The following is a 27058-nucleotide window of genomic DNA, read 5'->3' as shown; positions in this document are numbered from 1 at the left end:
ATAAAGAAAGACTGTACCATCTGTCCCACATAAAATGTTCTCTTACATTACCACTGTAAGGAAATGTCCAGGAGCCCCCAGCATCCTTGCCTACAACTCAGCACTTCAGCCACTTGGTTCTATTAAGTAGGTCATTAAGGTGGCCCCTCCTCTCTCCTACCCTTTCTCATACAGAACACAAACCTGGGGCATGTGGGCCTCATCCTCTCCCCTTGACTCCTGTTTGGCCAGCATCCTTTTACCTCTATGCAGACATGTCGGTTGAATGAGTCCATAAGCAAATACCTATGTTGGATGGTCATGTGGGTGGCCTGTCCTTTTCCTTATCTTGGGGCTCATTCAGATGGAAGGAAGCCCGAGGCCAGCTATCTGTTTACTCTGGATTCCCTGTCCATTGTACATGGGATTGATCTTTTTTCCCCCTCCAATCTCTCTATTAGTTCAGCTTCAGAAAATCTCTTATCATCTCCAGATGTTAGCCCACTCTCTGCCATCAAACCTGCCTGGCCATTTTACATTTGTCATTAATTGATTTTGCCCTCCCCACTTGGGAAGCACAAATTGGCTCTGCCCGTTAGCAGTAATACTTCTCCGAAAGGGGTCATAAATCATGCCTCATGTCTAGTAGCTCTTGCTCACAGAAGAGCAGTATCTACACAAGGGCATACTGGGCTGGGGCTGGTGTGTTGGGGATGGGGAGGACGCAATAGCCCACACACTAAAGGCCAACAGATCCCAACACATAGAGGATACTCACTTTGGATATGTAGATGGAATAGAGGGAAGGAAAGAAGAAGGAAGAGTCAGAAGGCTGTGTGGCTTTCCCTGGAGAGATGTAAAAAAAATTTCTGTTCACTCCAGATAGACCATGAACTATACAGACCTAAGAAACCATCCCACCGAAGGCCAGCTTGGTGAGCCAATGAGCTTCCTGGGGAGTATACATGACTCAAAGGTGGCTGAATCTCTCTAAAAAGCTCACCCCGGCATGGGTGACAACCTACAAGGTGCATCCCTGGAGCTCTCTGTCCAACTGGAAGGCAGCTCTGAGGAAGAGTCTTCTCTTTCTACAAAATATTTACTGCCTATCTAACCTGTGGGTGCAGCTTTATGACTCTGTTTCTGAGCTTCCTGAACCTTGTGAGGGAATGAGAAAGAAGGGGTGGAGGTGAGGGTCTCTTCAATAGGACAGAGAGCTTTAAGGACCCCATGACTTGTTTTCACTCACATTTCACCTTTGTCTTTTGTTTGTTGATTGGTTGGCTTTTCAAGACAGGGTTTCTCTGTGTAGCCCTGGCCATTCTGGAACTCACTCTGTAGACCAGGTTGTCCTCAAATTCAGAGATCCACCTGCCTCTGCCTCCCAAGCGCTAGGATCAAAGGCATGCGCCACTACCATTAGGCTCACGTATGTATTCCAATACCTGTGGATTTTATGGGCTAAATCTTAGACTCTGTTTTCAGAAAATCTGCTAGGTGTGGTAGCACCTGCTTTTAATCCCACTACTCAGGAGGCAGAGCCAGATGGATCTCTGTGAGTTCGAGGCCAGCCTGATCTATGCTATGAGTTCCAAGCCAACCAGGGTTATATACAACAGTCTCAAAACAACAACAATGGGTTTCAAGAATTTCCCTAATCACATAGACGTGTTCTTGAGAGAGTCTTCATCCATATCTTGGATGCATCAGAAAGCCAGAACCAGCAGATGCCAAGGACCAGCCTCAGCTTAGAGAGGGTTTCTGAAGAAAGAGTGTTTGGGACAACAAAAAGAATGACTTGAAGCCAAATTGTGGGTACAAGCTGACAGCCTGTGCTCTGGTCGAGACAGCTTTCTAAAGATCACCAGACAGCTCAGCTCTCACAGACCAAAGCCCAGTCTTTTATTTACATATCAAATCAATCATCCACCTAAGGTTCCCTTCTGATTATCCCATAAATCTGCATTTTGATATTAGCACCTTAACTCCTAGAAAAAGACAGAAATCACATTTTTCTTAACAATGCAAGTGAATTCAGAGACTGCCTGCCTTTGTAAGCACAGACAATAAGCTAGCTGGGTGGGATTTGTCTCTGAGTTCACCATTCCCACCACACCTGGGTCTAAATTTACTCTGTCCTAGTCCTAGGTTGACCTTGAATGCAGAAATCTGTCTGCCTTTGTTTCTGCTTGCTTTTGTATCTTTCTGACAAGCTGGCTCATAATGCATCTGCCTCTGTTCTTTTAGGTCCATGAAGCTCCTCATATGATTCATACTGCATCCTTATATTTTGCATAGGTGAGAAATTATATATTTTTGAACTCATGATTTTAGAGTTCTTTCCCACAGCCTTAAGGGCTTTTCTGAAGGTCATAGTGTTTACCAATTTTGCTAAGGACATAGACACAGTCTTACCTCCCGGACTTGTACTGCTTCTAATTATCATAGAGTCATTAACTTTGGCAGGGGGAGTATTTCCCAAAAGAGGAACATACAGTAAATTATATACATTACTATACAAACAAGCCCTATGCCCACAGCAACTGTCAACACTCGTGGAGGACCACACCTTGCTGGCTCTGCTCCAGGGGTGAGAACTGTGTCATGTCACCCCTTCCACATGGCCATGCAGGCAAGCAGAGAGGTTTCAGAAAAGATGGCTCCCCAGTTCTCCTCATAACTGCCTCTCAAATGTACCACATCTTTTTTCACTTTTAGTGCTAAGTAGCTGTGCTCCTGCCTCATCTCACCCCAGTGATGTTGTCTTGTGTTTCATGTTGGGCTTTGTAGCAGAGGAGAAACACCCCCCCCCTTTCATATGTTTGAAAAACATAAGCATTCTTCCCCTTGCTTTAGTTTTCTGAAAGGTCCATTGTCTTAGTTATTTTTTTCTGTTGTTGTTAAGAGACCCCATGACCAAGGAAACGTACAGAAGAAAGAGTTTACTGGCCCTTTTCTTACAGTTTCAGAGGGCAAGTTGATGACCATCCTGACAGGGAGCATGGTGGCAGGCAGACATAACACTTATAGCAGTAGCTGAGAGCTTACATCTTTGTTTTTTAAGATTTATTTTTATTTATCATATATGCATACATACTCTATCTGCATGTACACCTGCATGCCAGAAGAGTGCATCAGATTGCATTGGAGATGGTCATGAGCCACCATGTGATTACTGGGAATTGAATGCAGGACCTCTGGAAGAGCAGCCAGTGCTCTTAACTGCTGGGACATCTCTCCAGCTCTAAGAACCTATATCTTGATCCACAAGCATGGAGCAGAGAGAGTGCTAACTGGGCCTGACATACACACACACATTCATACACACACACACACACACACACACACACACACACACACACATTTATATATTTATATATTTATATATTTATATATTTATATATTTATATATTTATATATTTATATTTGAAGCCTCAAAGTCCACCCCAGTGATACACCCTCTCTAACAAAGCCATACCTATTAATCATTCCTAAATATTTTCACTGATTAGGGACTAACCATTCAAATATATGAGAAGAGTATGGGGGGAGGGCATTTCCATTCAAGCCACCACATTCCTCTACACCTGCACGTGTATACTCTCATCTCCACCTTATTATAAAAATAGTGGTGGTTGTTTGTTCTGACAGGATAGCCATAGCATCTGCACACCAGAGCTTCTACGAAGTGGTACCTATACCTGTGATGTCCACACCCCCTTTGATGGTAGAAGCTTACTTCCAGATTCTTGCCTGTTTAGTTACTTGACCCAAAGATGTCCCATCTGGTGCCGGACACCTGTGACCTGACCATGTAAATGTTCTTATGAACACTCTGCCTTTCTACAGAGCCAGGATCCGAGCCAGGAAACACAAATAGAGGAAGGCAGAGAGTGGCAGGAGTTGGTTCCGTCCAGATGCCAAGGAGTGGTCCTGGTGCTCATCTTTGTCACACTTCTTTTGTATGAAATTTCCAGAATAGGGAAATCTAATAGAGATAGAAAACAGGTTCCCGTAGGCTGAGGGACCAGGCTTGTGTGAAAGAGGAGCAAAAGCTAATGAGAGCAGTGCTCCTCTTTGAAGCAATAGTTGGTAACAGTGCTTTTATAACTCTGTGGATATAGTACAAATCATGTGTGATGGTCAGTGTTGACTGTCAACTTGACAGGATCTAGGAGACAAAATTCTGTGTGTTACAAACCTCCACCAGGGAGTTTCTAGATCGAATTTGTTGACGTGGGAAGATCCTTGCTAAATGAGAGCAGGACTCCACCTGATAGCTGGAATCCCAGAATGAGAAAAAAAAAAAAAAAGAAAGAAAGGAAAAAAAGAAGGCAATCTGACCATAGGACTCATCTCTCTTTGCTTCCTGACTTCCAACGTGATGTGACCAGTTGCCTCACACTCCTGTAGCCATGCCTCCTCTCCTGCCATGATGAACATGATATACCCCCACATTGTGAACTAAAATAGACCCTTCCTTCCCTAAGTTGCTTTTGTCAGGTATTGTCTCGGCAATGAGAAAATTAACTACTACACGTGTGTGTGTGTGTGTGTGTGTGTGTGTGTGTGTGTGTGGCGGGGTGACTACTTTCAAGGTGAATGTGAAGGAAAAAATTCAGTGAAATATACTGCCAACCACAGATGATGGACAAAGAAGATGCGGTATCTACACACCATGGAATACTGCTTGTCCATTAAAAAATGTAAAATCAAGACATTGGTAGGAAAATGCACAGAACTGAAGATTATGTGACACTCTGAAGTGAGCCAGACTCAGAGTGACAGTACTGCTAAATTTAAGTGTGTGTGTGTATGTTTCTATTTCTATGAGGAAGTAGAAATTGGGCCTTGAGGAAGTAAGGCTGGGGAAGGGTAATGGAATGCATTGACATAAAAACAGAGGGTGGTAGTATATCAGATAAAGAGCGAAGTGGGTGTGCATGTGCTGGTTAGTTTTAACCATCAACTTGACACAGTCTAGTATTCCTTGGGAAGAGAGTCTTCATGAGGAATTCTCTATAGGGACATGTCTGTTGGGGACTTTCTTGATTGTTAATTTGTGTAGGAAGACCCAGCCCATTGTGGGCAGCACCATTCCCTAGGCAGGGGTCCTGAACTGTATGGGTGATGAAACTGAGTAGTTCAAAAGCAAGCAAGCAAGGATCCATAAATACCCCCCTTTTTTCTCTCTGCTCTTGACTGGCTTGAGTTCCTGCCTTGACTTCCTCACAAAGACCTGGAATAATAAGTAAAATAGACCCCCTCAGAATAAACAACTCATAAATTGCCTTCTGTCAGGGTATTTTATTACAGCAACAGAAATGAAATTAAAATAATGGGGGAGGCAGTAATGGAGAGAGATGAGTAAGAATAAAGTACGATGACATCTATAGATGAAACTGCCATAATTAAGCCCATTACTTTAGAAGTCAACTTAAAGATTTAATGGAAATAAATGCACTTATTAAAACAATTACATGTACCCACCAAAGCAAACTTCCCACTAGAAAGATAAATAGGCATATAGAAGTATGGGGATGTGAGGGTTTATTTTTCTTTTTTAAAGTTTGTTTCCTTTATTTTTAATTTTAGGTGTGTGTTTTTTGCCTGGGGGTATTTATCTGTGCATTACATGCAGCTAGCATCCCAGGAGGCCAGAGGAGGGTGTTGGACCCCCTGGGACTGCAGTTACATCGTGGTGAGCTGCCATGTGAGTGCTGGGAACCCAACCCAGGTCCTCTGAAAGAGCACCCAGTGCTCTTAACCACTGAGCCAGAAGGTTTCTATTTTTCAAGCTGTTTGTCTTAGGCAATAAAATGTATTTATGTACACTATAAGTAGAGATATCTGAGGAGATGGCTCAGCAGTTAAGAGTACTTCCTGTTCTACCAGAGGACCTGAGGGTTAGTTCCCAGCATCCAAGTCGGGCACCTTAACAAACAAGCTGTCCAAGAGCTGGCATTGTGCTAAGTGTCTCAGACACCAAACATACAGGCTGGGGATGTAGTTTAGTTGGTAGAATGCATGCCTAGCACTCGCCAAGCCCTAGCTTAGACCCCAGCATCCTATAAACCAACCGTAGAGCACACACATGTAATCCCATCCGCAAAGAGGTGCAGAACAAGAGGATCATCAGCTCAAGGTCAGGCTCAACTAAATGCCAAGTTTGAGGTCATCCTGGGCTAGATGAGATTTTGTTTCAAAAGAAAAAGGAGGGGCTGGAGAGGTGTTTCAGTGGTTAAAACTTTAGCACCCACATTTGTTAGCTCACAACTGCAAGTAATTCCAACTCCAGGACATTTGACACCTTCTTGGACTCTATGGACACCACTCACACATAGCATAATCCACACCCACAAACATACATATACATAAAAATAAATATTTTAAAAAATTGATAAACAATAAGCCTGAGAAGATGGCTCAATGGTTAAGAGCACACACTCTGCTCTTCCAGAGGACGCAGGTTCGATTCCCAGCACCTACATACCAGCTCACAACCACCTGCAACTCCAGTTCCAAGGGATCTGACACTCTCTTCTGGCCTGCACATGGCACACAGGTGTACATGTAGGCAAAACACCCATATATACAAAATAAAGCTAAATACTTTTAAATAAATAAAATGGGAGTTGGTCATGCATTTAATCTTGACACTCAGAAGACAGTGGATCTACGTGGATTTAAAGCCAGCCTGGTCTACATACCCTGCTCCGGGCCAGCCAGGGCTACTTTGAGTCTTTGTTTTAAAACCAAAACCAGACAGACAGACAGATAGGTAAGTCTGGGGAGAAGGGTCAGCTGTTAAAGGCTATGCTAACAACTGAAAAGAAAAAGTAAATCAGTAATTGCAAACATGTGCAGCATGTTAGGTGAATTATTATATAATGTCAATAAAGTAGTCACATCCACCAAAAATCAACTGAGGCACTGTGGGTCTTCCTGTGGAAAAAGGAGCCACTAACAGTACCATGTGGGTGGAGGCTCATGTCCGGTTTCTGTCTTCTCCACACTTTCATCTCCTGAGTTCAGTGTCCTCTAGACAACCTGCTCAAGGGTCTCAAGCAAGACCGTTCAACCGTTGGCTGAAGTGATGGCTGGTAGTAACTAGGGTCGCCCGAGTATCAGTAGCACCAACTGATACTGCTGCTAAGCAAAGCTGTCATCTGCCTGTTTACTTTGCTGTGATTTGTTTTACTCCGGTTTACTCAGCCCCAGGTTCCCCCAATAGGCAGGTCAATCCTCCCTATTCCCTTCTGTAAGCAAGGCCAACCCACACCCTTGTGAGACTTCCCTCCCAGCCTCCTGTGTTTGAGCTGGGAGCCTTCCCAAGTGAGGAATCTGAAGTTGTCAAGATCCCTCATTCCCAGCAGAGTGGGCTCCTGAACAGATTCTCTCCCAGACACTCAGCCTCACTTGGAAGCAGAAGATAAGACCAGATGAGCTCAGGAGAAGCCAGTAGGTGTCCCTGAGGGGCCCATGCATTTGCTGCCTTGCTGCTCTGCATGGAAAAACAAGGCTGGGTGGGGGATGGCAGGCCTGTTTGCACACCGCACTGTTCAAACAGACTCCCCTGCCGCAGACACCTGTGCGGTGGAGGACAGGGCAGGCAGTAGCAGGGGCTCTCACCTCTTTCAACTCTCCCCACAGCCACCCTGACAGCCACTGCAGGGTCCTGGCCACATCATGCCCCGTGCTGGGGTCTGCAGCTGCTGGGGTGGCCAAGTATTGCCCCTGCTTCTGGCCTATGTCTGCTACCTGCTGCTTGGGGCCACAATCTTCCAGCTGCTGGAGAAGCAGGCAGAGGCTCAATCCAGGGACCAGTTCCAGCTGGAAAAGCTACGCTTCTTAGAGAACTACACCTGCCTGGACCAGCAGGCTCTGGAGCAGTTTGTACAGGTGAGGGAGTAGGAAAGGGTGGGACAGGAAGAGTGGGGAGGTGATGGAGGGGCTGATGACAGGTGCAGAGCTACCACCCAGAGATTGGTTCTCTGTTTGGAAGCAGAGTGTGGAGGAGCCTGGAGCCTGGAGAGATCTAGTTCAGGGCCCTGATTCTCATGTCTGTTATGTGACCTTGATCCAGTCACTTCACCTAAATGTCCTCGTCAGTAAAATGAGAAAAAAATAATATACATACATACATACATACATACACACACACACACACACACACACATATATGGGGTTGGGGAGGCGGTTCAGTCAAGTATCTGCCAAACAAATATGAGGACCTGAGTTCTAGACCCAGATTCCCTGTTAAAAAGCCAGGGGTGGGCAGGTAAGATGGCTCAGTGAGTAAAGGCACTTGGCACTGAGCCGAGCATGATGACTGGTGATTAATTCCTGGAGCTCACATGGGGAAAGGAGAGAACCAACTCCTGGAAGTTGTCCTCTGAGCTTGACATAAATGCAATGGCGCATGCATTTCCACACACATATAAACACACCCACACATACTGCTATGTACTAATTAAAATGTAATTAAAAAAAAAAAAAGCCAGGTGCGGTGGCTTGTAATCCCAGCACTGGAACGTCCCAGACAGGCAGATCCCTTGGGCTCTCTGGCCAGCTAGCCTTGCCAAATGGTCAAGCCTCAGACCAACAAGAGAGCCTGTCTCAGAAAACAAAAAAAGCTAGACAGCTAGGCAGACAACTTAGTGGGAAAGAGTGTTTTGTAAGCATAGGGACCTGAATTTGGATCCCTAGCCCCCATGTATAACTCTGGGTATGGCTGCAAGTGCTTGTGACCCCAGTATTGGGTTGGTTGGCTGGGGAGACAGGTGGATCTTGAGAGTTCACTGGCTAGGCCAGACCAGCCTAACCAAAAGGGCAAGCTTCTCGTTTGGCGAGGGACTCTGCCTCAAGGCAAAAACCAAACAAGACTGGTGGAATGACACCAGCAGTTGAGTCCTGGCCACCTGCACATACATACACGTACACAACTCTCTGCACATGAGCAAGTGCATATAGACACACATGCATCCACACAGAAAATGCATCTGCAGTTGACATGCATGAGCTGTCAGTCAGCAACACTCTAGAGATGTCCTCTCTCACACTCCTCCACTTCTCAGGACTGCTGCTCGGGCTAGCTCCCAGCTTATGTCCCAGGGTGGAGTCACACAGAAAGGTGGGACACTGAGAAGATGGACAGACAGGTGGAACAGGTAGTATTAGTGAACGGCAAACAGCAGGCTAAGCACAGTTGGCCCAGTGAGAATGTGTGTTCATGGGTAGGGACAGGGCTCTGGGCAATCGTGATTTGGCACCTGGGTCTGAGCACCCTGCGGTGCTTTCTTCCTAGCTGCTTACTGCAACCACTGTCTTCATCTTGCAGGTGAGAGACACAGGGTGTGGCCAAGGCTGCACAGTCACTGGCTGAGGCAGAACTCACACCCATGCTTCTTACTGGGGAACCCTTAGTGAATTACCTGAACTAGCTCACCTGCTGAGGACAGGGTACTGCTGAAAGCAAGAATTTGTAAGGTGAAGTCTGTGGTCCTCTCTCACCAGCAGCAACGCCTGAGAGCATGTCAGGAAAGCAAGCGTCAGCATCCACCCAGACCTGCTGACTCAGGCGCTTTGGGTGAGCTCACCAGGTGGTGCTGAGGCCCCAAGACTTCTCTTGGGACTGAGAGCAACAGGCCTACTAGATGAGATATGAACAGAGGGGACTGTTGTTCTGTATGTGGATATACTCTGAATATAGAGTTACTTAGGTATGATTTTTCACCTCCAGCCCCCACAATATCCGAGAAGTAAGGCTGAGTCAGGAAGGCCCCCAAACCTCCTTCTGCCCTGGGCTGGTGGTGGAGTCCGGAATGAGGAGTGGGCATACAGGTGGCAAGGCTTAAACCAGCTCTGTAGTCAAGGGGCAAGGATGGACGAGGTCTGACTGCATCCTGAGGGGCCAGTGCTTAGTCAAGGACTCACTAGGAAAGATGAAACAGACACATCCCTGAAAGTCCTCAGTTGCAGGACAAACCCTTGCCTCCCAGGGCAAGTGGAGCCTGGAAATCAGATTTGGGGGAATCCAGTTCCTGGGGAACTCACAGGATGAGACACACACAGTGCTGATTGTAGTGTTCAAACTTGGCTCAGTGAGGGAGGAAGCTTGTACATCAACCCCTTTCTCCGTTACCATTGGATTCCCTGAGGTCACTCACCCACACTCAGAGCTGTCAGAGGAGTCAGAACCCCTTTTCCACATGTTGGAAGGCTCAGAGATGCACTGAGGGCAGCCAGGGTCCTAGGCAAATGCTGTGCCCAAGGGTGAGAGTCTCCAGGGAGGGAATATACTCTGGAATGCCTGCCCCAGCTCCCTGGGTTCGTGGGAAAGACAAAGTCTGTACTGTAAGAGGTTAGTTAGTTCCTGTCCAAGTGAGGGCCAGAAGGCCTCTACCCAGCCGGTGAACATCAGTTCCCACAGGAAAGAGAGGCAGGAGCAGCCGTACTTCCCAATGGCTTTGGGGCACCGGCAGATACCAAGGCTGAGCTGCCACCACCCTAAGACAAATTCCCAGCTAAAGGGAGAAGGCTAGAGTTTGCGGGGAGAGAACCCTGCCCATTTCCCCATGAGAGGTTGAGGGCACAAGTTCGAGCCTGTTAAGGTTTCTGTTCTAGAAACACAAAACATGGACACATAAAGCACACAAGCATACACACACACACACACACACACACACACACACACAACTTACAGCACTACATAGCACATGCAATTAACACACCACATGTGTACAGTATTACTACACACACACACACACACACACACTTGTGGGACTCTCTGATAGGATTTCTCCAGCAGGCATGGGTTGCACTCACTAGAGAGTGCCAGAGAATGAGGTTGCCAGCACCCACACACACTCCATGTCCAGAAAAGCTCTCATTCCCATTACCAGCCCCAGACCCTACTTTGGGCAGCAAACATTCCCATAAGCATTCAACACAAAACCTGTCTTGTCTTCTCTCTCTCTCTCTCTCTCTCTCTCTCTCTCTCTCTCTCTCTCTCTCTCTCTCTCTCTCTCTCTCCGAGAGAGAGATTTTCCTAGCTAGCAAGAGCATCTCCACAGCACCTCCTTAGGTCCTGGCTTTCCACTGGCTCATTAGAGCACACACTTCTGTCAACTGCTAGCCACTTAGTAAGTGGACAGAGCCCCAAAAGCCTTCGTGTCCATTTCTGTGAAACAGGAACAATGCTACGTAAGAGACAGGAGAGCATTCTCCTGAGAGCTTTGTGACAGGCTGCACTCAGTAACTGCTGACCCTGCTGACCCTGCTACTTCCACAGGTCATCCTGGAAGCCTGGGTGAAGGGTGTGAACCCCAAAGGCAACTCCACCAACCCCAGTAACTGGGACTTCGGGAGCAGTTTCTTCTTTGCAGGCACAGTGGTCACCACCATAGGTAAAGGGGAGAGTAGCGAGGGGCCTCCCTAGGCCTTGCTCAGCTTGGGATCTATTCTAAATGCCATCACTGGGACGAGGATGTGGCTTATCCCCGAGGTGGCACACAGGGCACAGATGGGGAGGTGGATAGGGGACATCCAAGAAAAAGGAAGGCAGCCAGGCTGGCTGCAGCTGTAGTTGCCCAGACTCACTTCCCTGGGTCACACTGAGGTTAGACAGAGCCATTCCTCAGCTCAGCTGCATAAAGGCAGGAATGAGAGCCCTCCTATTGACTTCACCTGACCAGCTGATAGCTGGGCCTGGTGTGTTAACATTTCATACCTGGCCACAGGAGGAGCTCACACCTGGGATTAGGGTTCTCTCAGGGGGGAGAGATAGAGGTGGGAGGGTGTTTGTGCACAGGAACTGTTCCTCAAGGTGGCAGTTGATAGCTCAGTGTCCTGAAAAGAGGGGCTACCAACAGAAAGCCCACTCTACTCACTCCTGGTGAACCTCCAGGCCTCTCTTACACAGACCTCTCTTCCATTCAGTTAAGTCCAAGTCCAGTTTCATCCGTCTTCCTTGGCAAGAGTGACAGAGGAGGGGTGGGATACAGACTTGGATCTGTCCCAGGCTTGGCTTTCTGAGCTTCCAATCCACCAAAGAGGGATTAGATTGTTATAATTACACAAGGCAAAGTGGGTAATTAGATAGAAATGACATGAAGCATCTCAGGGAATCATGCCTGTCAGGGAGGCAGAGAGTGGCAGTCAGGAGGGCTTCATCACTGGAGATGAGCTTTCTGTAAGTAGAGACTGTTCTATCAGAGAATAGGGTGAGTGTTCATGGAAACAGGGAACTCTTCATCTTCCCACAGAGGTGATGGAGACAAACCTATGCTAGAACCGGTGGTTGGGGGTGGGAGCCAGGTCTGGGTTCTCCCTTCCCTGGATCTGCACATTTGTTTGCCCTGTAGGTTATGGAAACCTGGCACCCAGCACGGAGGCAGGGCAGGTCTTCTGTGTCTTCTATGCCCTAATGGGCATCCCACTCAACGTGGTCTTCCTCAACCATCTGGGCACAGGGCTGCGTGCCCACCTGACCACACTGGACAGGTGGGAGGACCACCCCAGGCATTCCCAGGTAAGGCACCGTCCTCCCTCCCCTCCAGATTCTCAGAGTCCTCCCTCCCCTCCAGGACCCTGGGGACAGATGGTTGAGAATTGGGAGCTGGGCTTGGGTATACAGACACCTGACAGATTCAGTATGGGAAGAAAGATAAGTAGAAGGGTCATACAGACTGGGCAGGGCATGGTCTCAAAGGGCTCCATAGCACCTTGACTATGGAGTTTACCCGTAAAGGGCTGAGGGCCAGCCACTGGGTATGACTGAGAGGATTGTCCCTGTGTGCTAGGCAGCTCTGTGCTGCATCCTTCTTTGATGGAGAACCTGAACACTATGTATCTCTCCATGGTCATCATGGGTATTCAACATTCTTTCATGTGGTTCAAAACAGTCCCCAGGATACCCAGCATGCCCCACAGAGGGATCTGGAACAGTTTGTGGGTGACAGTAGTCTGCTCGAGTAGACCTCAGGGAGCCTGCTCAAGTGTGACTCTAAAGTTTAAAAGGGTCTTTGCCTCCTTCCTTGACCTGCTAACACATTCCCCTGCTCAGGAAAGCTTGGCACAGACAAGTCCCACACCCATGGGTGCAGTCCCACCCAAAAGTCTGCAGCAGGGATGGGGTGGGGTGGAGTTTAAACATTGCCCTGCACACACCTGACTTTTCCCAGACCTCCCCCCCATATACTTCCAGAACCTTCTAAGTGGTCTCAAGGGCAGACTCTTCCTCTTCCAGCTCCTGCAGGTCCTGGGCCTGGCTCTGTTCCTGACCTTGGGGACCCTGGTCATTCTCATCTTTCCACCCATGTTCTTCAGCCATGTGGAGGGCTGGAGCTTCCGTGAGGGCTTTTACTTCGCCTTCATCACCCTCAGCACCATTGGCTTCGGGGACTATGTTGTCGGTGAGAATGGGATAATCAGGTTATCTTGGTGGGCACCCACTAGGATGATGAACATGGAGGTAGCAACTGTGTGAGGTTGGTTACTTCTGTAGCCACTGTGAACTCTTGGTGGCTTCCTCAGAAGTCTCTGGTATAGTAGCTGTCACTGCTTCCTCTATTAGTAGTCCTTGGTATGAGGACCAGGGATAGCGCATTCCTATGGAAGCTGGGGGTAGCAGTGCCCTCAGACACAAGCCATCACTTTCCCCGGCAGGCACAGACCCCAGCAAGCATTACATCGCTGTGTATCGGAGCTTGGCAGCGATATGGATCCTCCTAGGACTGGCGTGGCTGGCGGTGGTCCTCAGCCTGGGATCCTTGCTTCTGCACAGATGCTCCCGGCTCTGGCAGCTCATCAGAGGCCTGGACCTTAAGGATGGAGCAGCCCCTGACTCTGAGCCCAGATCACAGAAAATCCCCATCTCTGCATGAGACCCAAGTGTCCTGACCTCCCCAAACCCATGACATTCCCTGCCCTTCCCCCTTTCTTTTCAACCCACACACTACCCAGCAACTCTCCAGAGAGAGAAAGGAGACAGATGTACCTACAAAGTAACCGAAGGGAGATGAGGAGACAAAAATCTAAGATCTGCATGGATGGAGATGTGAAGGTTGCCCTTGGAGCTTCCCCTGTCTCCCAAAGAGAACCTGGAGAAGTTAAACCTGACATGGATCATGGTGGCCAAGTCACTACTGCCATCTTAACATAGTCACGGGAGCCCTGCAAGCAAAGGTGGACTTGACTTTTCTATTACTTACTACATACACGATAGGCTCTTAACAGGTCCCTACTAGGTAGTAGGCACTGTGCCTGGCTCTAGTGCTTTGACAGTGATGGTTTCTGCCTTCACTTGTGGTCAGTCTTGAAGGAGCCCCAAGGCATCCTCATCCTTGATGGGAATAAACCTAGGGAGAACGAAAGTTCAGGACAGTGGCTGGAGGAGGGCAGATGGACACACACCTGGGGACGCCTTTGGTGCATACAGGAAGCCGTCCTCAGGAGTCTCTGAGCTAAGGAACAAGACGGCTGCCAGTCAGAATTTTCCAGCTCTCCTTGCCCACAAGTGGAGAGGAATCCTAGAACAACATGGGGGGACCCCTTCCAGAGGTCCCACCACTCTCCTGAACATGACCTCCCCTGACCCTCAGAGCACACTTAGACCTCTTTACTCCCCCTGCACCCTCCCCCCAGAAGCTGGGGGATGGGCAGCAGATCCCAAGAGCTTCATAGCCTGTGAGCTCCCTGGTGGCATGGACTCCCACGGGAACACTCTTCATCTGAGCCTGGTCCTTCTGCCAGATTGTGACACTGTGGGCCAGAAGGGAGGAGAGGTTTGGCCCAGACTCACAGGATTAGGAACTGATTTTTGTTTGGACTTCCTTCACCTCTCCAGTGACAGGGGGGGTTCCCAAGTTCTGTATCCTCTTTATAGCACTAAAGGTGGGGTGGGACTGTGAACCCCAGAGGTTGAAGGGAGTCCCAGGGAAGGACCCACATGGACAGAGGGTTCCCAGCACCCAAGTCTTACTGTCACCCAGGAAAGGGTTGAAATCTGACGTCTCCAACACCTCTACACATGCTGACCCTACTTCTGTTCTGGGTAGGTGGAGATGCAGGGACTTCCCTCCAAAGCAGCAAGGAAAATTCGATTAACCTACCAACCCGCGACAGCACAGACAAACCATACCCAACTGGCCCCTATTTTATTTCTTTTAGTACACTAGCTGTAGGGAGATCTAGGGTGACACAAGCAAGCACTTGGAGGAAGCCCCTGGCCCCTCAGCTTAGGAAGCAGTCCTGTGATAATAAACTTGGCTGCTGTTTCTTCTCTGCAGTGGGTTGCAGGAATCTCTCCTACTGCGTCGTGGAAGCGCCGGGGTGGGGTGGGGTGTCGGGGAGAGGGAGGTCTCTGGGCCCTTCTCCCCCAGGGCTGTGGCTGCCACCCAGCAGCCCTCTCCTGTCCTCTGATGTGGGAGTGGGCACATCACACTCTTCTAGGAGCATCTTTATGTTTTGTTGTCCCAGGGATTGGATCCGTGAGGGTAGGGGGCAGGGCCATCTCATCCTCCAGTACTCCTGAACAGGGAAACGAAAGAGAAAGGCGTTTTGCTTAGAGAAGGGCCTCTCCTGGCCCTTTCTGCCCAGCCTGGCTCCTGAACACCACGCTTCTCCAGAGCTCTGGCATCTCTAGTTAGGTTAGCACACGAAGGCTCCTTCTATTCCATCACCTGTGGACCGCGATCTCCCACGGTGCCTTGGTGGGGTAGGGACTGCGGCATGCATGCGGGGCACCGGGCTCCAGCTGCTCTCCGTCCTGGCTTATTTGTTGCTGGGCATTGGAGTGTTCTGGGCTCTGGAGTGTCGAGTGTTCGGGGACCCCAGGAGCAGCTTCCAGCGCGACAAGTGGCAGCTGCTACAGGACTACATGTGTTTGGATGGCCCTGCGCTAGACCTGCTGATCCCGGTTAGGGGCCAGCCTGGGGAAAAAGTGGATTGGGCAGGGGCTCACGGGATGCATGGTAGGGATGAAGGATGCTCTGGCCCGGGATCCTGGGAGCTGTTATCCCATGGAGAGGTAGAGGGCACAGGTCTGGGAACAGCAGGTCTGTGCGGTTGGGGGATGGGTGGCCATGGGTTGGGCTGGACAGCAATGGAAAAGGCCTCTACCTTAAGGAAATGGGAGGGCATGGCTAGCCTTGTAAGAACACAGCCATCCTAAATTTGGAAATAAAGAATACAGGTGTGCTTCCCTGGTTCACAAGCTACAGGGCAGTTGTGATAGGGTCAAGACAGCATTTGATCTGGTGGCAGCTCTGTGTAGGACTGCCCTGTGGGATCAAGGGCAAAGGATGAAAAGTCAAATCTAGCCTTTTCTGAAGGGTGCACGGGGTGGGGGTGAGGAAAATAGGAACGTTGGGGCTAGATTTGGCTCTAAGGAGGGGCAGGACCCAGGGCCCGAACAGAATTCTTGACGCTTGGGAAGGGGCTCATCCAATAGGGGTGAGTAAAATAGTCAAATTGTGTTTGCCCCTGGCCGGGGACAAAGGAGAGAGGGGCTGCGAGTGAGGGGCCTAGGCTGGATCGGAGGATCCAGTTTTTCTAGAGGACATCCTGCCCCACCTGCAGTGAGGACCAGGATGAAACTAGTGGGCAGAAGGTGCATAGATCACTGATCAGAGGCTCCTGGTCAGGTTCGGGCCTTGGGTCCTGCCCCTCCTTAGAGCCATCCCCAAGGTTCCTATTTTCCCCACTCCCACCCCGTGGGCCCTTCAGCTGATGAGGATGCTAAAGGGTAGGGAGGCAGAAGGTGGCTCATCTTGGCAGGGCTTCCCATGGAGGTCTCTTCCACTCTGGCCTGCAAGGAACATGGGGCCAGGCAGCTGAGCAAGTCAGTGTTTGCATTAATATTCACACAGAGCACGGGGACAGAACTTAGACCCACATACCTGGGTGAAGAATCTTCACTCTCCTGTGCCCCACCTCTCTAGGCTGAGGCCAGATACCAGAATGGAAGAGGAAATTGTTGGGGGTGGAACAGGAGGTCAGCTCAGTGGAGACAGACTTCCAAACTCAAGGACAGACCAATTGGGCAGGATCCAGAGCTAGACAGGGGAGGGGCTATGTCTACTCACAACCAACACAATCAGTAAACACTTCTGTGGCAGCCCTTCCCTTGCTCAGCTGCCATTTCCTTCTCAGGAGTCATCACTAGCAGAGATCATCCCCATTTGGAGATGAGCCACGGCTCAGAGAGGGTTAGTGTGAATGCAAGCCTGCACAGCCAAGAGCTGAGGCCATTGACCGCCCAGAGGCTTCTTCTGTGCACACCTATACATACATGTGGTTGTTTCCCAGAATTCCTAGGTATGCTCCACAGATTTAACCTTCACAAAAAGGATGAGCCATTGTTAATATTAATATTTTACAGATAAGGAAGCCTTGATGGCCTGTGTCAGAGTTAATTTCGTCCTCTGTCCCACTGAAGGCTAAGGTCCTGTCTCTGTCTTCTTCCAGTGACACCCAGCCTATTGCTTCCTGCAAGACTGGGAATGAACTGGGCAGCAAATGAGTAGAGATAGTCCAGAACCCATCCTGACCCAGCTCTAGGATGGAAGGGGCTATCCTCAGGATCCCTGCCTCTGGGGAGCCCTAGATTGGCAGGATGGGTAGAAACTCCTTGCCAGGCTTGGAGTCAAGAATGAGGGACTGTGTGTTTTCCTGGGGGCACGTGAACACCAGTTCTTTACCCCAGTTACTATGCATATAACATGGAGGAGGGCCATTATGAATCCTGTAACCTTCTGAGCCTTAGAGCCTTGTAAGTGAATGAAGAAATGAAGACGAGTGCATGCAGCTCCTAGATAGAGGGGAAGGTTTATTGTAAGTATGATGGAGAGAATAAACAGAGAGAGGCATCTGGAAGAGTCAAGACTGAAATGGACAATGAGGGAACCATGTGGAGGGAAGGGAAGAGGAGAGGGGACTAGGAACCAAGAGCAGTAGTCAAGAGACCAAGAGGTAGCCAAAATGGCTGGGTTATACAGGGCCCAAGAGGGTTTAAGGCAGGGGGCAGAGTATGCCAGCCAGGACATCTTCATAACATGTGCTGGTGACGCTGAGAGGCTGGCAGACAGTGTCCACTTCAATATGTTGATAGGCATCTCAATCGGCCATTTGTCCTGAGTTTGAGACCTCACAGTAAGTCCTTTGAGTGTCTCTTTTCCATTCCAAAAATAAGTGTCTCACTTTGTAGAAATTGTCTAATATAATGTGAAGTCTGCCAGAGTACGAGTGTAGGCACGAGTATAGATGTGGGTACATGGATGTCTTGGGATGCAGGAGCCAAACCCCCCTCCCAAGATTCTGTTGGTCACTTCAGCTTCTTCTCTGGGCATCACCAGAGTATACAGATGGGACCAGCCTCCTAGGAAATACCACCAGCTTGGGGAGCTGGGAGTTTGTGGACTCTTTCTTCTTTTTCGTGTCCACCATCACCATTATTAGTAATGGCTGGATAGGGACAGTCTGGTGGGGCTGGGGAAGTGGCTTCTCCCTGAGAGTCAATGGAGCCTCCCTGAGAGGCATTTGAGGGATCTGATCCAGGATGTTACATCTATAATTCAGTCAGTTCTACAGCACAACCCCCACCCTCCCATAAGCAGCACCCCCTGCCTCAGGACCTGTAGACTTAGTTTCTGCCTTTCTCCAGGCACCTGGGGTACTGTGCACACTTTCAAGTTTGGAAGCTGCTTCCCTATGGAACTTTAGTCATTCCACCCTGCACCTCTTACAGCCTCTCCTAGCCCACCATCACCTGTCCTCCCTGTCATCGTTCTCCAGACCCACTTCCTGTCCAGAGCCAAGCCGAAGTGGGACTCATCAGAAAAGGGTCCCTGGGAACTGTTGTGTGGAAACAATGTGGAACAGAAAGCACTGGGTTCCCGCAGTTCTGAATCTCACGAAATAATGCCTGTCAGGGCCCTAACGCCCTTTCTCTTGGCATCCCCTGCACTACCCAGGACTTACCATCAGGTGGCAGGCTCACACCAACTATGATTCAATTTCAGTTTGCAGCTTCCAGCTTCTCTGACCAGCGGCATCCTTACCTTGTCCAACCAAGAGTGAGTAGGTGAATTGCATTGTACAGAGTCCTCTGTGTGGTTTTAATTCCGCCACTATTGGGAGGGAGCGCTGACGACTCCAGGGGGCATGGGCAATCTTTGAGACAACTGTGTCTTCATGGACCAGACCCTGGAAGAACCAACCATTCTAGTGTTTGTACATCTCTATTTAAATATTTATTTATTTAATGTGCACACGAGCCCCTGCATGTGTGCGTGCGTGTGTGTGTGTGTGTGTGTGTGTGTCCGTGTGTGTCCAATTGTCTTTATTTTTCCCCAGTAGCCATCCACCTTGTTTTGTTGAGACAAGGTCTCTTACTGTGACCCAAGACTCACCAAATTAGCTGAACTAACTGGCTGGAGAACCCCCCAGGGATTTTCCTATCTCTACCCCCTCCACCCCAGTACTGAGATTACAGACACACAGCACCACACCCTGCTTTTTATGTGAAGGTTTCCTGGGGTCAGTACACGAGTCATCTTGCTTGTGAAGCGGGTACTTTCCTGCCTGGGCTTAGTTCTTTGTCTTTGTTTTTTTTTGAAACAGAGTACTATGTAGCTCTAACTGTCCTGGAACTTATTATATAGACCATGCTGTCCTTGGACTCACAGAGATCTGCCTGCATCTGTCTCCTGGGCACTGGGATTAAAGGCATGTGCCACTATGCCAGGCTTAGAGACCTTGTTTTAAGGCAAACAAAATAAAACAAAAAGTGAGAGATGATGGGAGCTCCAGAGAAAGAGATTCTGAAGAGGTTCTTGGGACAGATGCCAGTATGGAGCAGCTTTCCAGCACCCATCGGTCCATACACGCAGCCTTTGCACACATTGCCTGCTCAGGGATTCACATTCCCATCGACAGCATGTCCCCACTGTGGCTTCCTTACAGCTGTGCCAAGTGAATGTCTGCACCCCATTTTAAGTCCAAGGAAACAGACTCAAAAATATCAAAGCCCCCCAGCCATGCAGGGGACAGGCACATTCGGGGCAGCCTTGAGCAAAGAGAGCTCTGAGTCGTTACCCAAGCTGCCACTTCACCACCACGGGAGTGGTATCCTGGGAGCTGGGTGGCATGGATAGAGAAAGGGCTAGAGTGGCCATGTGTAGAGCCAGGGGAAGAATCTCCTTCAATACTCTCCCCCCACCCCCACCTGTCAACAGCAACCTGAGCTTGCAGACCATGGCTGCCCATCTCTTCTGTGTATTCTTTGCTCTCCTTGGATTCTGTTCAACCTTGTGGTGCTCAACCACCTCATGAAGTGTGGGGTGCACAGATGTGCCCACCGGCTGGAGGACAGTTGGCAGGTAAGGGGAGTGATCGGGAGCCGAGATGAACCATTTCCAGTAGGAGGAACTGTGGTGGAAATGGGGTGCAAGACTAGGAGGAATGAGATGGGAAAATGAGGGGATTGGTAGGATTAGGGGAATGAAGTCCAGAATAGGGTCTTTGATTGTTAGGACGCCCATCATGGGGGTGAGAATGATGGAAGACATCAAAGCTGCCATAGGATCTTGGCAGGAAATGTGGAGAAACACAAAGCTGGAGAGGTGGGAATAGGCCACCCCCTTCTCGATCCTTCACCCAGAGCCACAGGCCAGTGGTGTGCACTACAGGACTCCTCGGGGGCACGGTGGTTAGGCTCCACTAAGTTGCTCTCAGGTCTCCTGCTCTTCCTGTTGCTGCCTGTGCTTCTCTTCTCCCACATGGAGGGCTGGAGCCGCGTGGAGAGCTTCTCCTTCACTTTCATCACACTTAGCGCTGTGGCCTTCGGGGACTACATGATCGTTGAGAGGCTTGGGGCTGGCAGGGTTGGGACTCAGCTGTCTGCACCTTCTAGGCTTTGGCATCCACCTCAGGTATCTGGTTGGTATCCCATGAGAGTGATTTGGTGAACTTGGCACACAGCTTGCCACCTGGGCGGGGGTGGGGGGGTGGGGGTGGGGGTGGGGGTGGGGGTGGGGGTTGGGGTGGGGGTGGTGGAACAAGAACCAAGGTATGAGTCTGTCAAGAAGGCCGGTGGCTAAGTGTAGCTAACCCTGGCATCTCTCTCCCCTGCTGGTCCTGAAGAGCCCCTAAGAGTGAAGGTCACAGGCTCCTCCACCACCAGACTGGCACTGGGGATGCCACATCCTCAGCCGAACCTAGAGTGAAGAGGAGTCTGTCATGAGAATTTTCTCCTGGGGCTAGCAACAGGGAGACAGGGTTAGGCAACACCTGTTCCCATTTTTTTTCTGAGGTTCCAAAGACAAAACAAAGTTTGACTTCTTCAAAATTGCCCCTGGGAATTATGCATCTATTGGGCTTACTTGCAGAACATCGGTGAGGGGTTACAGTCAAGAAGGAGTATGGGTGATCTCAAAGCACTGTACTGGAAGGTTTTCACCCATTATGGATGATGGGTGACTCCCTCATGACTACATAGATGGAGCCTCTCTCCTAGTCCTTCCCAGCCTATATACCATACACCACACACTCAGATGAGAACCCAGTGAGTCTCCTCACCCCCGTCTTCTATGAGGGAGTATCAGCAGTCCACAAGCCCAGCTGGGATGATCTCTGGCAAGTGGTCCAGCTGATACGGTGAAGATATTAGCAGTTTGACTTGGATGGTTGTCCTGTACAACAGGGCCCTCCCTGTGATTTTTCAGTGGACAGTTGAGGCTCTGCCAGGATGGCAAGCCACTCAATCTACAACCCAGAGTGAGTGTGTCATCCCATTTTCACAAAGAGAAAGCTGGATTCAGAGAGCCAACCGTATCTTCCTGAAATAGCACAGTGATACACAAACTTCTAATCTGTTTGATTCCAAGACTTAAGCTGTTTCTGGAGCCCTCTCTGCACCTCAGGATTTGTAACTGAAAGGATCTAGCTTGGGGCTTGTTGAGAACCCACCACTGCCTTCTGGCCTCAGGGTTCAAGGTCCCCTGCCTTGGGCCTTTCCTCCCCTGAAAGGAGGGTCTCATAACTGGGGGCTCTGTACCCCAGTCTAGTTTTCTCCAGCTTGTGGCCCAGGAAGAACTGACTTGAATAGATTTCTTCCAACTGGGTCAGGTGCTCACATCCACCCTCATGGTGGGAGCATGTGTCTGAGGAAAGCTGAAGCCAGCATGGAGGACCAGGCTTTCCCCCTCCAGCCTTCCAGTTTAGGAGACACTCCTGGAGGCTGTTTCACATCTCTTTCTTTTCCACTGCTATTTCCTGTCAGGCCAGGACTGTCGCATAAGACTGCACAGGTTGGGCACCACACAGCCTTAAATGGTTCCCATCCACACAGCGTAGTTAGGCTTAGCCCTCAGGGGTTAGCACGTCCTCTTCTCCTGTCCCCCTTGGCGCTTAAGATCATATATCATGTTTAGCGCCTTTGAAAGACTTCAAGGTTTCCCTGTAATTTTAGGATGGACCTCAAATTCTACAACTAAACCCAGCTATGGTTCACCCCAGCCATCCCAGCATTTTTCTAAAAAAATAAAAGGAAGAGGATCGTGAGTTCAAAGATAGTCTGGTTTATATATATCATAAGATTCATAAGATCCCGTCTTAAAGAGAGAGAGAGAAAGAGAGAGAGAGAGAGAGAGAGAGAGAGAGAGAGAGAGAGAGAATTTCTCAATTAGGCAATATTCTGTAGACATCAGCATTCTGGAAATAGAATAAACATCAACCACCCTCTAGGGAGCAGCAGAGACATGGTGCCATCGCCTGTGACCATAGGAGTGAGGGGACACAAAGGTTCCTCTGCTCAGGAAGCCACTCTGTGGAAAGTGGGACAAACTGCTCAGTCTCTTGCACCATAGCTCCCTGTCCTGAGCCTAATCTGAAGTTCTGGATGCCAGAGGGGCTGCTGGGAAAGCAGAGAAGCCCACCATGGTCCTCCTTATCTGCCCAGCATTGCTGCAGAGGACGCTACAGAGAGCCCACACTGCTTTGTCTGCAAGGGCTCTTGCTTATGTACATGGAGAAACTGAGGCCTGGAGAATGGCAGAGTAAGGCCCCACCAGGCAAGTCAGGGCAAATCTAGGGTGGATCCCCAAATTGTAAGTGTTCTGGAAATTTCCACACCTCGTTTCCAAACCTCAGATCTCTTGTTTTTTTAGAAACGGACTAACCTCTTTTTTGGGTGGGAATGCTGATCCCCTACACACACACACACACACACACACACACACACACACACACACACACACACACACAGAGTCATGGAGCATCATTGTCCCTGTCTAAAGCCAATAGCCAGAGTCACCCTAGACCCCAGCCACTAGTTCCTCCTGCGGTCTGCAATTGCTTTAGCTGCTCAGTGGAGTGCCTTGCCAGCTGCCAACCCTCCTGCCAAAAAATGAAATCAAGGGGAGAAAGCACCTCCCCCGCTCCTGTGGCCAGGAGCTGGAGCTGCTGCCTGGGTTCAGTGCTAGTTCTGCTGCTCACATTTGGTACCGCAGAGGAATCAGCTAGCCACATAACCCTATCAGTGTAAGCCAGGGGGCCAGCCAGGGCCAGGGACGCTGGCCAGGTCTGATGCAGGGCCAGAAGGATAGGATGGGGATGGAGGATGGTCAAGACAGGAAAGGCTGTCTTCGCACAGGGTCCCAATTTGTTGAAGGAGGTGGGTCAGGCTCCCAGAAGCATATAGAGAAAAAGGAAGCATGTTACAGAGCAGGACTATGACAAGAGTCAGCTAAGTCTCAGGGCAATCCCTTCTGTTTCACTTCTGGGCCATTTCTGATCCAGTACGTCAGGGCATCATGGGTAAGTACTCGATGAGCAGCTCCAGACCTTGGGAGTATGCAGCACCCAGTGCAGCAGCACCCAGTGCCCAGTGGTTTTTTTGCATATATGATCCCAGAGATAGTCATGGGAAAGGGGTTTTGTTTGTTTGTTTGTTTGTTTGTTTTGTCACAAGGAAGAAGACAAAGCAAAGACACTCAAGCTTCAAGAGTGTGGCAGGCTGTTCTCTGAGAAGGATGTCTGAGCCAGGATTCAAGGATGATGGGAAAGATCACATTCCCAGAGCAACTGTGGGAGCTGAGGGAACTGTGGATGCAAGGATCCAGAAAAAAGGATCATAAAACAGGGAAAGAGAAACTGGAGAACTGATAGAGCCTGGAAGCCCAGATGTAAGGTGGTTTCTAAATCCAAGAGGGGAGACTCTCTTCTTTGTCATGGGTTCAGGGTACTCAGATGGCAGTCATTGCTGCTAGGAATGGAGGCAGGACGCGTCTTTACCAGCTCCATGGGTCTTCCTAAACTCCCTGGCTACTGCTACCTGTCCTATTTCAGTCAAAACAAACCCAGAATATATGGAGTGGGGATGTAGCTGAGTAGAGTGTTTCCTTAGCATGCTTCAGGCTCCGGGGTTGATCGCCAGCATCATATAACTGGGTGTGGTGGCACACACCTATAATCCCAGCATTCAGAAGGTGGAGGCAAGGAGGATCAGAAATTCAACATCATCTTCAGCTACCTAACAAGTTCGAGGACAGATTGGGCTAGGTTAGACCCTGCCTCAAAAATAATCAAATGGGTTAGAGAAATGGCTCAGTGGTTAAGATCACTTGCTGCACTTGTGGAGGACCTAAGTTTAGTTTCCTGCACCTACCTGGTGGCTCACAACTATCAGTTCCAGGGGATCTGATGCCTTCTTCTGATCTCCAAGAGTACCAGGCACACACACGGTACACAGTCATACACGCTGTCAAAAACACTCAGGGCTCCCAGTTTCTGTCTGACCAACCACAGGTCATCCTCCTCTGACCTCACCTTTCCTCGGGCATGGATCCTTCTCGAGAGTACCCTCTGTGGTACAAGAGTATTGTGTCCCTGCGGGTCGATCCTGTTCCAGTTGGCAATTCCGGGGGATGTGGGCACCTGCTCATACTGCTCAAGAGGAATTTGAAGGTCAGAAAGTGGAGGCCAGGCCAAGAAGGGAAACATGGAGTTCTGTGTGTGGGCTGCTGCTATGAGGGGTCTGAGGGAGTCACACAGCATCTTGAAACTTCTGCTCAGATTATGAGCTGGGGAAAGGACAACTAGCTGTATTTCACAGTCTCTGGGTCTTCCTTCCCAGAGTTCTGATTTTAATCAATATATACCATCCTCCCTTCCTTCCAGCTAGGTTCAGCTAGATAATAATTCAAGTCCATCCATAGGTTACTTACTATGCAACTTATGGGATGTGACTTTGGAAATAAAGAACTCCCCCCTCTTTCCTTACTTTTTTATCTTCTGCAGTGTTGATGTGGTCCTTCTGCAATGCTGACCTGCTGGCTGAAACTCTAGCAACTGTACTGCATGAGGTAGAGACCATGGTAACTGAAATTGGTTGCACAGTAACAAAAGAAGCTTGGACCCCTGGTCATCACAATGTCATTGTAGCAGACAGGAGCTAAGCACCACTTGACTTGATTCATGTGAAAGCAATAAATGTCATATTTGAAACTGTCGTTTGAGTGTCTATGACACAGTGAAATCTAAATTCACAATTTTACATACGTACCCCAAAACAGACTACAACGAAGGCTGTCACCTACACAGAATGGCAATGCCTGCTCCGGCAGAGCTTGCCCAGGTTTGGTGGAGGGATTGACAGAGGAGGCTAGAGATTCCTGAGCCCCCCCCACCCTCAGACACTACAGGGGAGTTCACAGGGCTTTTTGATGATTCCCAGGGCCAATCCAGAAAACAGGTATAGCAAGAACCTGGATAACTACTGGATCCTTAAGCCACAGAGAAGCATGGGTGGACCTATGACCTGTCCCTGCCTCCACTCCGTTCTTTGCCTTGGCTCAATTTAAACAGCCCAACTGTCTGCACTGTGTTCTCCCCATGTCTGTAGTTTTTCTGCCTTTCCTCTGACCCTGCAACTACAACAGCACAGAGTGGGTCTCTGCAATCCGACCATGCACATGCATGCTCCCCAGGCCTAGGTAGCACCCTGGGTTTACCTCAGCTGTTGGGGTTCTTGGCCCTAGTGGGCACCTATGACTCTTTCCTCCCTCACTTCGATAGGGTTCTACCCTCTGTGTACTAACTCCTCAGACCTAGGGCCTCCTGGAACTGGATCAGTGGCAGCCTTTTGGCCAAGAAAGCCTGGAAGGCTGTTGCACCACCCTGTTTGCGCCATCTGATCCACTCCTAGGTGGGCCAAGGCCGGCAGGTCCAGAGCCAGACCAGAGTAAAGGCCATGGCCCAGGCCCTCTTCCAGAGACCTTGGGTCTGGATAGAGGAAGCAAGGATGATGCAGAGGTGTGCTTTCCAGAAATAGGACCTGACAATTCAATGCTCAGGAGTCTCTATTGGCCTCTGTTCCTTTCTCCTCCAGCCAGGTCCTCTTGGAAAAGCCCTTTCTCCTTTCCCATTCTACCCCTCCAGGACCCTGGTGCTCAGAAGGACTTGCTTCCAGCAGAAGACAACTTAATAGGGAGGGTGTCCAAGAGAAGGCTGGTGATTGGCCAGATTCTTGCACTTGTGCACCAATGGGAAGAACTGTTGATGTTCTGCCCTCCAAATCTGCCTCAATAATAGCCAGCACAGTAGGCCACGCCTGCATTCCCAGCATTGGGGAAGGTGGAGGCAGAAGGATCAGCAGTTCCAGGTTATCCTCAGCTACACTTTAAGTTTGAGGCTAGTCTGTCTCAGAAACCAAAAGAAAAGAAAAGAAAGGAAAGGAAAGGAAAGGAAAGGAAAGGAAAGGAAAGGAAAGGAAAAAAAAAATCACCATTGGGAAGGGTGTACAGAGGGAGGCAAGGAAGTAAGGAGAGGCTACACAGAGAGGCTGAGTCTGACTTGCTGCCTGCAGGAGGACCAGCATCATTCTGCCTTCCTGGCAGGCTCAGATGTGGCCACCCTCTGGCCACAGACAGAAAGGATGCTCTGAAGCAGGCCTTTGGGGCCAGGCAGGCGTGCAGCCCACCTTCCTGGGTAGGAGCCTTGATTCTGCCCTGTCAGGCTCTGCTACCCCAGGCAAGCTCGGGAGTGATTATCAGTTTTCCTCTGCAACACAGATAAGATC

At 49.6% G+C, this 27058-nt stretch overlaps 2 protein-coding genes across 2 annotated transcripts; both read left to right on the top strand.

Annotated features, from left to right (window-relative positions):
* The first annotated feature begins 7287 nt into the window (after nt 1–7287).
* Nucleotides 7288–15252, top strand: LOC117706181 (potassium channel, subfamily K, member 16). The gene is made up of 6 exons (XM_034499043.2): nt 7288–7440; nt 7633–7881; nt 11273–11387; nt 12345–12511; nt 13229–13394; nt 13648–15252. The coding sequence occupies exons 2-6, from the start codon at nt 7669–7671 to the stop codon at nt 13863–13865; spliced, it is 879 nt and encodes a 292-aa protein (XP_034354934.1). The 5' UTR covers nt 7288–7440; nt 7633–7668; the 3' UTR covers nt 13866–15252.
* Nucleotides 15253–15715: 463 nt separating this feature from the next.
* Kcnk17 (potassium two pore domain channel subfamily K member 17) lies at nt 15716–26311 on the top strand. The gene is given in 7 exon segments (XM_034498354.1): nt 15716–15953; nt 18336–18462; nt 20217–20278; nt 20281–20360; nt 20670–20840; nt 24817–24945; nt 26186–26311. Coding segments are annotated over 7 exon segments (933 nt in total).
* Nucleotides 26312–27058: the final 747 nt, after the last annotated feature.

The sequence above is a fragment of the Arvicanthis niloticus genome, chromosome 3, assembly GCF_011762505.2.
Source record: "Arvicanthis niloticus isolate mArvNil1 chromosome 3, mArvNil1.pat.X, whole genome shotgun sequence".
Lineage (NCBI taxonomy): Eukaryota > Metazoa > Chordata > Mammalia > Rodentia > Muridae > Arvicanthis > Arvicanthis niloticus.
This window is presented reverse-complemented; position numbering and strand designations above follow the sequence as displayed.